At 42.0% G+C, this 13,148-nt stretch overlaps 1 protein-coding gene across 1 annotated transcript; it reads right to left on the bottom strand.

Moving 5' to 3' along the window:
- Positions 1-7,869: 7,869 nt before the first annotated feature.
- On the bottom strand, positions 7,870-10,993 carry camk2n1b (calcium/calmodulin-dependent protein kinase II inhibitor 1b). Its single transcript, XM_039755840.1, has 2 exons — positions 10,367-10,993; positions 7,870-8,646 (listed from the first exon to the last, which is right to left on the bottom strand). Exons 1-2 carry the CDS (start codon positions 10,542-10,544, stop codon positions 8,576-8,578), a joined length of 249 nt encoding a protein of 82 aa, XP_039611774.1. The 5' UTR covers positions 10,545-10,993; the 3' UTR covers positions 7,870-8,575.
- Between the last annotated feature and the right edge of the window lie 2,155 nt (positions 10,994-13,148).

Raw genomic sequence — 13,148 nt, 5'->3', positions numbered from 1 at the left:
CACTTCCTCTACAAACTCCTCCCCTCCTGAGGTAAAACAGAAATAACAACCATCAATGCAGGGAGACATCTGTCTGTTACATGGACTTGCATCTGAAAAGATGTCTCTTGATTTTTACAAATATTTTCTTGTTGTGCACATTTTTTCATTTATACGGTGCCCCAAATCTTTATCCACATCTTGCCTTATCTTTTACACTGTTAAGGTTAAGAGTCTGGATGTCATCCTTGACAGTACTTTATCCTTTCAGTCCCACATCAATAGCATCTCCCAGTCTGCATATTTCTACTTGCGTAACATTAATCGTATTCGCCCCTACCTCACTCCCCACACCACTGCTACCCTCGTTCATAGCCTTGTCACTTCTCGTCTGGATTATTGCATTTCCCTTTTCTTTGGTCTTTCTCGCAAATCTCTCTATAAGCTTCAACTGGTCCAGAATTCAGCTGCCCGCATCATTACTAGAACCCCCTCAATTCACCATATGACTCCCGTATTGCAGCAGCTTCATTGGTTTCCAGTTCAGTTCCGACTTCAATTCAAAATTCTCCTACTAACTTTTAAGGCTCTCCACAACCTTGCCCTCCATATCTGTCTGACCTCCTCCATGTTGCCATTCCCTCCCGTACCCTTAGATCCTCTTCCTCCATCCACTTGACTGTCCCCTTCGTCCGTCTTACCACCATGAATGCTCTGCTCCCCAGCTTTGGAACTCACTACCACCTGAGCTTAGAAATATTGAATCATTTTCACTTTTCAAATCTAAACATAAAACTCACTTATTTAAGACTGCTTTTTCTTTTTGATTACAATTGCTCTGTCTGATTTTAACTTTTGTAATTTATTTTTGTTTGTAATCTGTGTTTTGTCTATTGTTCAGTGTTATTGAGTGTTTAGAATGGTGCCTACAAATAAATAAAATGTATTATTATTATCATTAATGTACCTTGTGATTCGTCTAATTAATTGATCTTGACCTTGTTTAGCTCTGAGGCTAAGGATCTGTGCTGGTATCCAGAAGGTTGCCGGTTCGAATCCCTGTCACTGCCAAAAGAGATCGGACTCTGCTGGGCCCTTGAGCAAGACCCTTAACCTGTAATTGTCCAGGGGTGCTGTACAATGGCTGACCCTGTGCTCTGACCCCAAGGGGTATGCGAAAACTAACAAAAGAAATTATATACAGTAAGGCGAAATAAAGAACAAAAAAACCCCAAAATAGTGTGTATCATACTGTAGTTCATTGTTGTAATGCTTTGGATGCAGGCACCTGATTAATGAAGAATAATAATAAAATCAATATGTAATGTATTATGTACGTGTTGCACCTTTAACATTGGGACATCCATATTTAGTCCATGAGTATTTAGTATGTTTCAAATGAACATATCTCTGTTATTAACTTAATGGTCCCTGGACCTAACACAAATATGAACTTCTCTGATCAGGACTTTATAAAAGCATTGACATTAATATTATATGTACATAACGACAATGGGTCAGAGCCAGCCTATACGTGTGTGGTAGTGCCCTTTACACTAACACCTTACCGATTTCTACAGTGTCACACTCACTCAGGTGATCGACAGCAGATCTGGCTGTGATCGTAACTTTGGTTCCTAGATACAATCTGCTGAATTTTGACACAACTTACTTCTTAATAAAAGTCTCAGAGCTGCTTTCCCATCCTTTCTTAAAGCATGGACACTTCGATGAATTTTCAAACAAAATTCATCCAAAGTATTACTTTAAAGTGAATATTTGCAGCAGACCTGAGGATTACCAGGTAATGTGCTGCACTATCAAAGTGAGACAAACATGTTGACGTGAATCGGCAGCCTACAAATAGAGCCTGTCGCCTTAGTGAGATGGTGTTTCTCATCAGCTCCCCCCTGTTGCTTTATATCTGTAAAGTGTCTTCTGCAGGCACTCATGGCAGCATGTGTATCTGAACGTGTTACCTGCAGCATAGATTACAAATGATCTCAAATACATGGGTAGCTTCAGGCTGCTGCACAAAATTTAAAATCAAAATCTTTTCACTTCTCATATGTTCATTACAGATTATGCATAAGAATAATGTTGTACATAGAATGATATAATGTTTACAATAGACGTAGCTTGTCTGGATTAGGTTGGAGTAGTGCAGTGGATTGTGCTGCTGCTTCACAGGTTCGGTGCCCTGATTTCAAATCATTGTCTTCATGGGATTTGATATAATAATCATGTCTCCATGAGCTTTCACACCAGCATTCCAGTCTTCTTCCAGAGTCCCAAGGATGTGTTTGTTGAGTGGGCCCTCAGAAGCCTGCCTTGAACCCAGTTGTGCCACTGTAGACCCTGAATAGGTTTTGAATGTTATGTAGACTTTTAGAATTCAAGCTTTTTAATGTTACTGTCTGTGGTGGGCTGGTTCCCTGCCCGGGGTTTGTTTCCTGCCTTGCGCCCCGTGTTGGCTGGGATTGGCTCCAGCAGACCCCTGTGACCCTGTTGTTAGGATATAGCGGGTTGGATAATGGATGGATGGATGTTACTGTACAAGTCAACAAAAAAGTGGAGACTGTTTAAGTCACTTAAAAGGACATTGGACTTACATGTGCCACCAGAGCTGCTTTGCAAGTGTGTAACATGACATCTACCAGACTCTGGAGCTCTGCAGGGCAGGATGCTGCACTGTCCATTAATGAGGCATTAGTCAACAGAAGTGTAAAATATGCTCTTTGATTTGTGTCTAGGATTCTCTTTAAAAGCTCGACTAGGCTCAGATCTGGTAGCTGCATGACAAAGGCATTGCCTTGCTCTTTGGCAAAAGCTGGTAAGAAAATGTTTGGATGGTTGGCCGCCATCCTATTGCATGCTGGCTGGGATAGGCTCCATCTCAGGGTAAAGAAGATTTAGTAGACAGACAGATGGATGATGAGGGACATTCTAAATGTATCACTGGAAAATAAGGAGAACAACTTAAACCTGCTTTAGTAAAAGGGTCAAAGTGTATTTCTTTTTCCATGTTACTTTGCAGTACTAGTACCGTGTTAGCCATTATGCCATTATGGATTCAATGAGAAGTCAAGGAAGATGACACCTTTTATTGGCTAACTGAACCGATTACAATATGCAAGCTGCCAAGGCAACTGAAGCCCCTTCTTTAGGCAGTCTGATTTTTTTTTCATTTTTATTACTATTTAATTTAATATTGTTTCTTTGTATCAGTATACTGCTGTTGGATTATGTGAATTTCCCCTTGGGATTAATAAAGTATCTATCTATCTATCTATCTATCTATCTATCTATCTATCTATCTATCTATCTATCTATCTATCTATCTATCTATCTATCTATCTATCTATCTATCTATCTATCTATTTGGGATTAGGATTGGGAATAGGAACCACACTTGCTTATGCGCCAGACTTATTGTGACGAGACCAAGTAACAAAACTTGCCCATCCTTATTTATTTATTAAAGCTGGAGATCACACTTCTAAAATTCTGTAAAAGATGTCAGACAGTAATGAGATATCCAAATCAGATATAGTCCATCCAACCCGCTATATCCTAACTACAGGGTCATGGGGGTCTGCCGGAGCCAATCCCAGCCAACACAAAGCAGGAAACAAACCCGGGCAGGGTGCCAGCTCACCGCAGGGCACGCACACACACTAGTGACAATTTAGGATCGCCAATCCACCTAACCTGCATGTCTTTGGACTGTGGGAGGAAACCCACGCAGACACGGGGATAACATGCAAACTCCACGCAGGGAGGACCCGGGAAGTGAACTCAGGTCTCCTAACTGCGAGGCCATGTATTCCACCGTGCCACCATCAGATGTAGTGCATTTATTTATTTACTTATTTCCATGTGTTATGGCCGGATCGGCAGTACTAGCGTCGTGTCCACCAACAATAAAATGGAAGGGTCATCAACTGTTTAACGGAGGCTTAAGTAGCAATAATTTGAAAACATTCAGTAAAAAGACACAGATACAAGAGCAACACTTATTGCATTCATGTTTCATTTTATACAAATTGTGGTTAATCTCTTAGTTGTTTTATTTTATCAAAAACTTGTGAATCTCTGGAATTGTTTTAACTGGCTAATCTTAATTGCAAAACATGACTAACATAGATGCAAATGAGTGGGAAAGGGAAACTGATGTCAAAATGGAGTGTCACATCAGAGGCTTCTTTTAAAAATGGCAGTAAAATATATGTTGTCCAGAAAACTCACATGAATGTAAGGGGTAAGAAACGTGAGCCTTATAAGATAATGAAATGACCCGATCCTTCACCCCCCACCAGGAGAATCCAGAGAAGCAGCATCACGTTCAGAAACAGCCATCCATCCATTGTCTGAACCTGCCTATTTCATTTACTTATAAAGCAGCCATTTTCTAATCTGTTTATTCAGTCAAGGATTGCATGGCATTAAAAATCAGACCATTCTCTACAAGAGTGCTGTCCTTCTAAGTCTGCCTGTGTGTTCTTGAAATGCTTCCCAAGAGCTGTGGAAGAGTAAGAAAACAGTCAGAAGGAACTCTCTCCATCTTTACATCTACCAGCCCATCCATTACTGAATTTGGGAATGAGAATAGGAACCAACCCTGAGCGGCGGGCACACTTGTTTATGTGCCAGACTCACATAGTAACCAAGCTTGCCCATCCTTATTTATTTATTAAAGCTGGAGATCACACACCAAACATACTGTGAAAGAGGTCAGATAGTAATGCAATATCCAAATCAGATGTAGTGCCTTTATTTATTTGCTTATTTCAATGTGTTATGGGCTGATCTGCAGTATTAACATCATGTCCACCAGCAACAAAATGGAAATATCAGCAACTGTTTAAGTGAGGCTTAACTTACAATAATTTGAATGTATTCAGTAAAAAGATGCAGAAACAAGAGTAACACTTCTGACGTTTTGCCATCTACAGAAATGGAACAGCTGCTAGATGTTCTAATAAGCCAAATTAATACTTGACAACCGGAAACAGAGTGATGACTGCTGGATTAAACAACAAACTGTAACATTATACTGAGGCGGCCCACATTCAGCTATGGATAGCATAAAGATAAGCCATACTTCCCCTGGAGAAACCGACGTAGTGATGAATACCCAACTGGATGGGCCAAACGCTTGTGATCCACAGCCATGTCAGATCTGTGGTGGAGCAGGCAGTGATTCGTGCTGCAGCCTTATCTCTCCAGAAGACTCGGATGGAATCCTTTATCTAGTCACTGGTTCTGTGGCGCCTGCACATTCTTACAGAATCTTCATTGGTTGCTCTCCGTATCCCAAGGGCCCTGTCACATTACACAACGTTTCCAGTGATTTTCAGTGGCACACTTCATTCATATCATTTTAGTGAGTTGGGGACAGTCATGGAAAACTTCTGTGACTTCTGGTCATGTAGTCTGACATACCCAATGACTCAGACTAACAAGGGTGGACTCTGTGTGCATGAGAATGGACAACCAATGACCGCTCAGCCGGACGCACAGTACATGTAATACAGCTATCAGGAAAGAGGTGTTTTGGACATCACAAGCACAAGAGAGCCTTGTCTGTCTGCTGTCTCGTGTTTTAGGTACCATGACTGAATAGAACAAAGAAAAGAAGGGCAGAGATTGTGGCTGAACTCGCTGAACCTGAAAAGCATTCAAAGAGCAACCGCTTTGTCAGGCAGCAATTCATTGACTGTCAGAAAAGCAGGAAAGCTCGCGATACTCTTGAAATGTGAAATTGCGTTGTAAAGTCACGACCAAGTTGTTTAATTTATCACTCCCTTCAGTTTCTAGCCATGTACTATATGACATGCTCAGGTGATGAGATCAGCAACTGTGGTCAAGTCTGGCGTTTCCTCCAACGTAATGTGTTACCTGCTTAAGAAAACTGAGAGTACATAAGTGTGCTTTTAAATAAAGCAATGCCCTGGGCAGGTCTGAGTCCTACCTTTCCCCAGAAGCTTTTGGGATGTGCTCCATCTCCCAGTAACGCATGTTTGCAATAAACACACTCCAAAAAAATGGACTGGTGGATGATGATAGAATGTATGGGTGATAAAATGTATGAGAAACTGCATCTCCCGAACCAGAAAACAAAATGCTTGCCAGTGACGGTGCTATCAGCATGATCTACAGGAGATGTTAATCCCGAGACACTGGATAGGCCTCGATTCTTGTCATACTGCGCAGAGCCTCCAGATGTCACAGGTACCAGCCACAAGTACAGCGTTGGAAAATCAGTGGTTCAGATCATCACCGGTCAGCAAAGGTAAAGAATGGCTAATAACAACTGTTAATGGGGGGTGCAGACTGAAGATTCCAGATCATGGTAGCAATCACCGTAAGCAGAACTACATATAAGTTTGGAATTGAGGAAGGAATGTAAAAACTGGGGCGACACGGTGGTGCAGTGGTAGTGCTGCTGCCTCTCAGTTAGGAGACCCGGGTTCGCTTCCTGGGTCCTCCCTGCGTGGAGTTTGCTTGTTCTTCCCGTGTCTGCGTGGGTTTCCTCCCACAGTCCAAAGACATGCAGGTTAGGTGCATTGGCGATTCTAAATTGTCCTTAGTGTGTGCTGGCGCCCTGCCCGGGGTTTGTTTCCTGCCCTGTGTTGGCTCCAGCAGACCCCCGTGACCCTGTAGTTAGGATATAGCGGGTTGGATGATGGATGGATGTAAAAAGTGTTATGTGCTAAAAATGAAAAAGCCACAATTGATCAGATAGAAAGAATTAAATGTGGTGACTGTGAAAGAGAACACTTGGGTTGGTAATGGGCCATCCTCAGGATGCTTACACCTTTGTTTGAATTCAAACCATACATATGAGGGTAAATGATGTGACAGTGAGCTACTTCCTAGTAAATGAGCTGAAGTTCTGGCTTCAGCACTGAGAAGACCTAACACTACGTGCGAATGACCGAAATCATTACCCCTCATGGTTCTAAACATAGCCTAGGTGAAGAGCAATAAGACACATCATCTTCTCAGGGTTTCTAATTTGCTCTTTGATGGTTTATGTCACACACACACAGAGTAAATAGTAAGTCTTGTAGCAAACATCTTGTCTTGAGATTCAGGTGAATTTACGACTTTGGTTCAATGTCATAAGGAACAATTCCAGAGTTGAACTTTTGCCCAATGGTAGATCAAAAGAAGCTGACACACGTTGTCAGGTCTTCATTACTTCTTGATATTTCTCCATTGTAGGCTGAAGTGGGCTTTGTTGAAGTTGTGACAAGTTTCCTCTCGCTGCGTGATCCTAAGCCATGACTGGATGTACAGCACTTGCACGCAAACCACATTTTTCGTCCACAGTATTTTACAAAATACGCCATATCCATTTACTGATTCAAAGCAAAATGAAAGCATTCACCTCGTGAAACAAGAAACACAACCTGGACACAAAAAGAAGGATTTCAACTTTATTGTACTTTACAGAAATAGCCCTGTTTAGTGTATAGAGAGGTGCAACATATACAATATTCAATCCAAAAAAAAAAAAAAAATAAATAAAATCTGAGGTCTGTCATTCAAGGTTGCAAACAATATGTAGAGTAGTATACAAGTCCCTTACACTGAGGGTTTTACTTAATTTAGTTTTTGTTTGCACATTTCATGCAAAAGCAGGATATTGTCACTATTAATAAAGAGCCCTATTAACATAAACGTCGGCCAAACGAGCATCACTTTACACTTAAAAGAGAGCAGAGGGAACCAGGCGGCTACACTGGCGTCTTCTGCAGCATTTGGCACGGTGTGGTAAGGCTCCAGACAACACAACGGCTTCAAGAGTCAACTTGCTAGAACACTGACAAGACATGAAGTACGTCATCATTAGAAATATAGAAAAGAAGCTTTTTTTTTTTTTTTTTTTGTTTTCTTTATTCCCATTTGGAATCTGAGCAAGCAGGTTGCTTGAAGCAACAAAAGAAACCGAGCAACATCAATTAAGAATAATTTGTTAAAAACGATAATACCTTCAGTGGTCGCTCTAATATATAAAACTCATTGCGTTGTCTTTTTAAAACACTGCAAAAATATTCCCAAACCCCCACCCCTTCCCCGAAAAAAATGAATGACCATTATTATAATAATACTTGTATATAGCTGTAGAATGTTAACATCAAACTCAACAACGTTTACATCCAAAGTGCACAAATCATTTTGCAAAGAGAAGATTGTAAACAAAGTGCTCATCCAGAACAGCCAATACAAAGTCGGAGTTACAACGGTGTGCTTCTGTGACTCCAAGGTTTCAACTGTACAACGCAGGTTCAGCAGTTCTTGGACATCTGTGACCACTAGACAACCTCACTCCCCCACCGCCACCACCACCACCATCCTACCATCATCATCCGCAAACTATTACTCCTCGGGTTGACCCTCATGCAAGCCATAAACTGAAGACGGAACCAGGATCTCATCCCATTTTGGGAAGGACTGACAGTTTGTTTTTTTTTTTTCTTTGACTTGTTATGCCCACAATCCAGAAAAAAGTTCGCTCTTTTGTTTTGTTTGGAGGAGTGGAGAAGGGGTTAGGATCTTTTGTTTTGTTTTGTTTGCTTTTTTTGTTTTAAACACCTGAAGGTGCTTTTTCAGACATATTTTTCAGCACGTCATCAATCCTGTCATCTTCAATGACAACTGCAAAGAAAGACAAAAAAATAATAATAATGTCCATTGTGCTGCAAAATGTGCACCTTTACCCTGCTTTTTAGACACAGGAAGACAGTGTCACATAGTTCTTGAGCCAAAGGGACTTGAACTGGCATACTTAATAAAAGGCACTATATCCGTTCCTTAACATACGAAGAAGCATTTCTCTGTTTTACAATTTTCACCACAAAAAGTCACAACAAATGTTTCCCAAGAAATTGCTTTGTGCTAATGGACTTGCATTATTCATGGATTTTAATTATTTATTATAAAATGCTCTGGATGACATCTTTTGCATGAAGTTTCAACGGCTTTTCTTTTTACAGCTCTTAAAGAGATGGAAATGCTTGTGTCGTCCACTCATATAAAAAAGGGTGTCCTCCAAAGATACAGTGCAATATAAACTAATGACCAGATGGATTGCACTTGCTTGCACAAGTCCTGGATATCTGGACACACTGTGATATGAACAGACATTCACACTGCGTAGTGTAGCGCACACAATAATAATAATAATAATAATAATAATAATAATAATAATAATAATAATAACCCCGTTTTACGGGGCTGCAGCCGTCATTGTCGGCATCAATAGTTGTAGTCAAGAACAAGGTATGGACGGGACGACAGTCCATCGCAGAACAATAGCAAGAACGATAATAAAGAATCCCCCAAAGAACGACAGCAAATCTGCCCCTTAACGCATCCATGCATCACAAACAAATAAACGTGTCGCACCGAAGTTTGCCCTAAGTGCGTCAGAAGTGAGTCACATGCGATTTTTCCATCGTTATTTCTCGACTAATCGGCTCGCATCCCTAACCCTTTTAACACCACGGACAAAAAAACAACCAGCTAAACCTGCGCCCACCACAAGCTGGGCTGCCATTTCACCACCTGCCTGCACTATATTCTCCGTGAACGCCCCTTTCAAAATATTACTTTCTGTTCACTACTTAGCATGATTATTATTTTCAGTCCACCGCTGTACGTGGAGAACTGCCGTTTCTTATTTTGCCCGTAATAATAATAATGTCCTCAATTTCACACTCCAGTGGCACAGCTGCAGTTTATATTTACACCGCAAGTTATTTGTCCCATTTCCACAGCAACGCCCAGTTTGCATCAGGGGTGTCTGCGTTTATTTACATATTTTCCCGAATATTTATTTATTTATTATAGCACGGACCTAGCTGCCAAAATATCATTTTTGCCAGTATGGCATTTCTCTGAATGTTTTCCCCCCTCCCTGTCATTCTGATCGTGCTGCTGTTATTATTTTCGCGTTCCCTGTTGATATTTCCATCACTCTCAGTCCGATTCAAATTTGCCTTGCGTTTGCCCTTTCCTGCGTTGTCTTTTCATCTCAGCACCTTTTCACACTCAAGTCCATTCCTATGTTTGAATCTCACAGCACGCAATGTGCTAAACATGCCTGACTCATGCGACTGACCCTCTCGATGCAGTTTTCCTTGAGCGAATGCGTCTTAAAAGATTTATACGGACGTTATCACATTTTTTATATGCAATTAATGTTATTTTCTGCTCGCCGCGGTTAGTTTATCGTTCCCCGGTATATCCCCCTCCCTCGTTCCCCACATGGATTCCCCGACCCCTTTATTAGGATTAGGTTGATGGGCGCTCCCGCACGTGTCACGTGCGACCCGCGGACTCGCTTCTTTTGACAGTTCGGTTCGGTCCTGCTCACCTCTCTTGCTCCTCCCGATCTGGCCCAGCTTCGGGGGCCTCTTGCCCTGGCCCGCGCCGAAGAAGTTGTTGGTGTCCTGCAGGCGGCAGGTGAAGGAGATCTGATCACCATCGCCCTCGCCCTCACCCTCGTCCCCGTAGTCGATCTTCTCTTCGCCGTAGGGCAGCACCTCCGACATGCTGGCTCCCGGTGGCGGTTGGCGCTTCTTTTGGTGACTAACGGAAGGCTCTTGGTGCGGCGCGGCGTTCACTCACTCACATTATTGTGTGCGGAGAGCCGCTGCTGTGGAACAAGAAGAAAATGCAAATTGCGCGGCGCTGTGAGGGAGAGATCCCTGAGAGAGCAGCGGCGGCGGCGGTAGCGCGACGTCACGGAGGCTGCATCTTCTGCGCATCCCCGTCCCGGGACTTCACTCCGCCAGCGCCGAGGCGGCTCTCGGCTTGCTCTCTCAGTCGTGGTTGTTAGTGGGGGGCGCGCGTTTGATGCGCTGTCCAGGCGCTAGTCGGCGCGTGCACATTGTTGCCGTGCACGCGCGTTTCCATTATTTACCGACAGCGTTGATCTGACGCGTTAAATGCTGGAGCCGCCAATAAAGTCGCTGCGGCGGGGTTCTTTCGCACAAAGCCAAAATGAAACTGTGGAGCTCCATGCGCAGCGGCAAGAATGCAAAGGAAATCCGCAGTACAATCCCAGGTGTGTGCAAAGGAAAGAACTTGGCATTACATCTGGGATAATAGTGCGGGAAAAAAGGGAAGCACATGAGACTTACATATAAATATAATTTAGAGGAAGCCGAATCTAATTTTGAAAACAACCATAGGAACGATTTTTATACATCACAACGTATAAAACGTGACGTATAGTATTTCTACAAACTGGAGATAACGGAATGGCCTGCTCCCACATTTTGTGGCATTCTTAAGACCACTTTTGGGTAATATTTTGCAATGCTGCTCGGCATACAGTAAAAAGTCAAAGGTGGAGTAAAATGTGTACATTCACGGAGTCAAACGCGTTTCTTCTAAGCGGCGCGGTCTAACAAAGGAACCAAGCAGCTTTATCAATTCCGTTGTTGACTCAGCGCCCCAAGACACCAGTGAAAATCCAAAGGAAGCGAAAAGAGAAAGCAATTGTTATTTTTATGTCCACCTACGTGTTAAACAGTTCAGTTCATTTCGAGACTAGAGGCCTGAGCCTATTTTGACCAGTCTTAGTCCTTCACACAGCAGGGGTCAGCTCGGAATCTCCTTAGATGTTTTGACCTAAGAGGACACAAATGGACTTCCAGGACTATAAAAATAAAAGACAAACCACTACACATACCTATTCATCCATCCATTGGCATATCTATTTGTTCTAATGTAAAGCTGCAAGAAACTAAATATGATCCAGGAAATTTCTGGCACAATCATTGATGGGGTTCTGATCCATCACAGTGCACGTTCACTCAACTTAGAATCATCAGCCAACCTGACACGTACTGATTAAGGGATATTGAAGGTAATGCAAGGCATGCAAAGAAATACAGGAAGAACATGAACTCAAGAAAGAGTTTCCTAGAACTGTGTAGCTAACCACTCTTACCGTATATCACCATGAATTAACACAATATATTATTTATTATATTCGATTCAAACCGTCTTGTACAAGCTTCCGAACTTTGCAAACACTTGTAAGATGCAGTTTAAAAAAGTGAGGAGCAAAAGGAATGTCAATTACAAATACAGGATGGGAGACACAGTCCTAAAGGAAGCAACCTCTCAAAAGGATTTAGGGGTTTATGTTGACATAAACGTTTCATCATCTAAGCAATGCAGAAGCAATTAAAAAGACAAATAGGTTATATTGTAAAATACTGTTGAATATAAATGAAGGGATGCTATGCTCAGTCTATATAACACACTAATGAGAGCACACCTGGAGTGTTGTGTGCAGTTCTGGTCACCACGCTAGAAGAAAGACACAGCAGCACTTGAAGCTGTGCAAAGGAGATCATCCAGTTGCATCCCAGGACTTAAGGACATATTGTACTCTGACAGATTTAGAGAACTTTAGTCCTGCGCAAGAGACATATTCCAGGCCTTCAAAGCTCTCAAAGGCATTGATGAAGTATTTTCAACAGAATTCTTTCAGCTTCATGGTGAATCATGTACCCGGAGAAACCAGAGAAAATTAAGGTAAAGTTACATGTGGGACTGAAGCCAGGAGAAACTTCATTCCTCAAAGAGTTGTAGGAACCTGAAACAAACTATCAAGACTTGTAGGTGAAGCAGAAACCAGGACAACCTTTAAGAGGTATCTGGATGATCAGGGCAGCTTAGCTATTAGCTAAACAAATGAGCATTTTGGACTGAATGATCTCCTCACATCTCTTATGTTCTTATTTAGTATTTCTCAAAATGCTCAAAGTATTGTTATAATTACTTTTAAGTAGGTGTTCTGAAGGTGGGTTGGCACCCTGCTCAGGATTGGTTACTGCCTTGTGCCCTGTGTTGGCTGGGATTGGCTCCAGCAGACCCCCGTGACCCTGTATTCGGATTCAGCAGGTTAGAAAAAGGATGGATGGATAGGTGTTCTGAAGTCATACATATATCTTAATCAGGACTGCACTGTTCTACTTTCGCCCCTACCTAAACAAAGAAATACCTAGGACTATATACAGTAGACATAGATAAGAAAGACAGCTAACAAGTAGTAAATCATCCAATAGACCACGGATAGTTATTAGGAAAGTTAGAAAGCTAAAATACAGAACTTATCACATGTTTGAAGCTATGCCATG

The sequence above is a fragment of the Polypterus senegalus genome, chromosome 6, assembly GCF_016835505.1.
Source record: "Polypterus senegalus isolate Bchr_013 chromosome 6, ASM1683550v1, whole genome shotgun sequence".
Taxonomy (NCBI): Eukaryota; Metazoa; Chordata; class Cladistia; order Polypteriformes; family Polypteridae; genus Polypterus; species Polypterus senegalus.
This window is presented reverse-complemented; position numbering and strand designations above follow the sequence as displayed.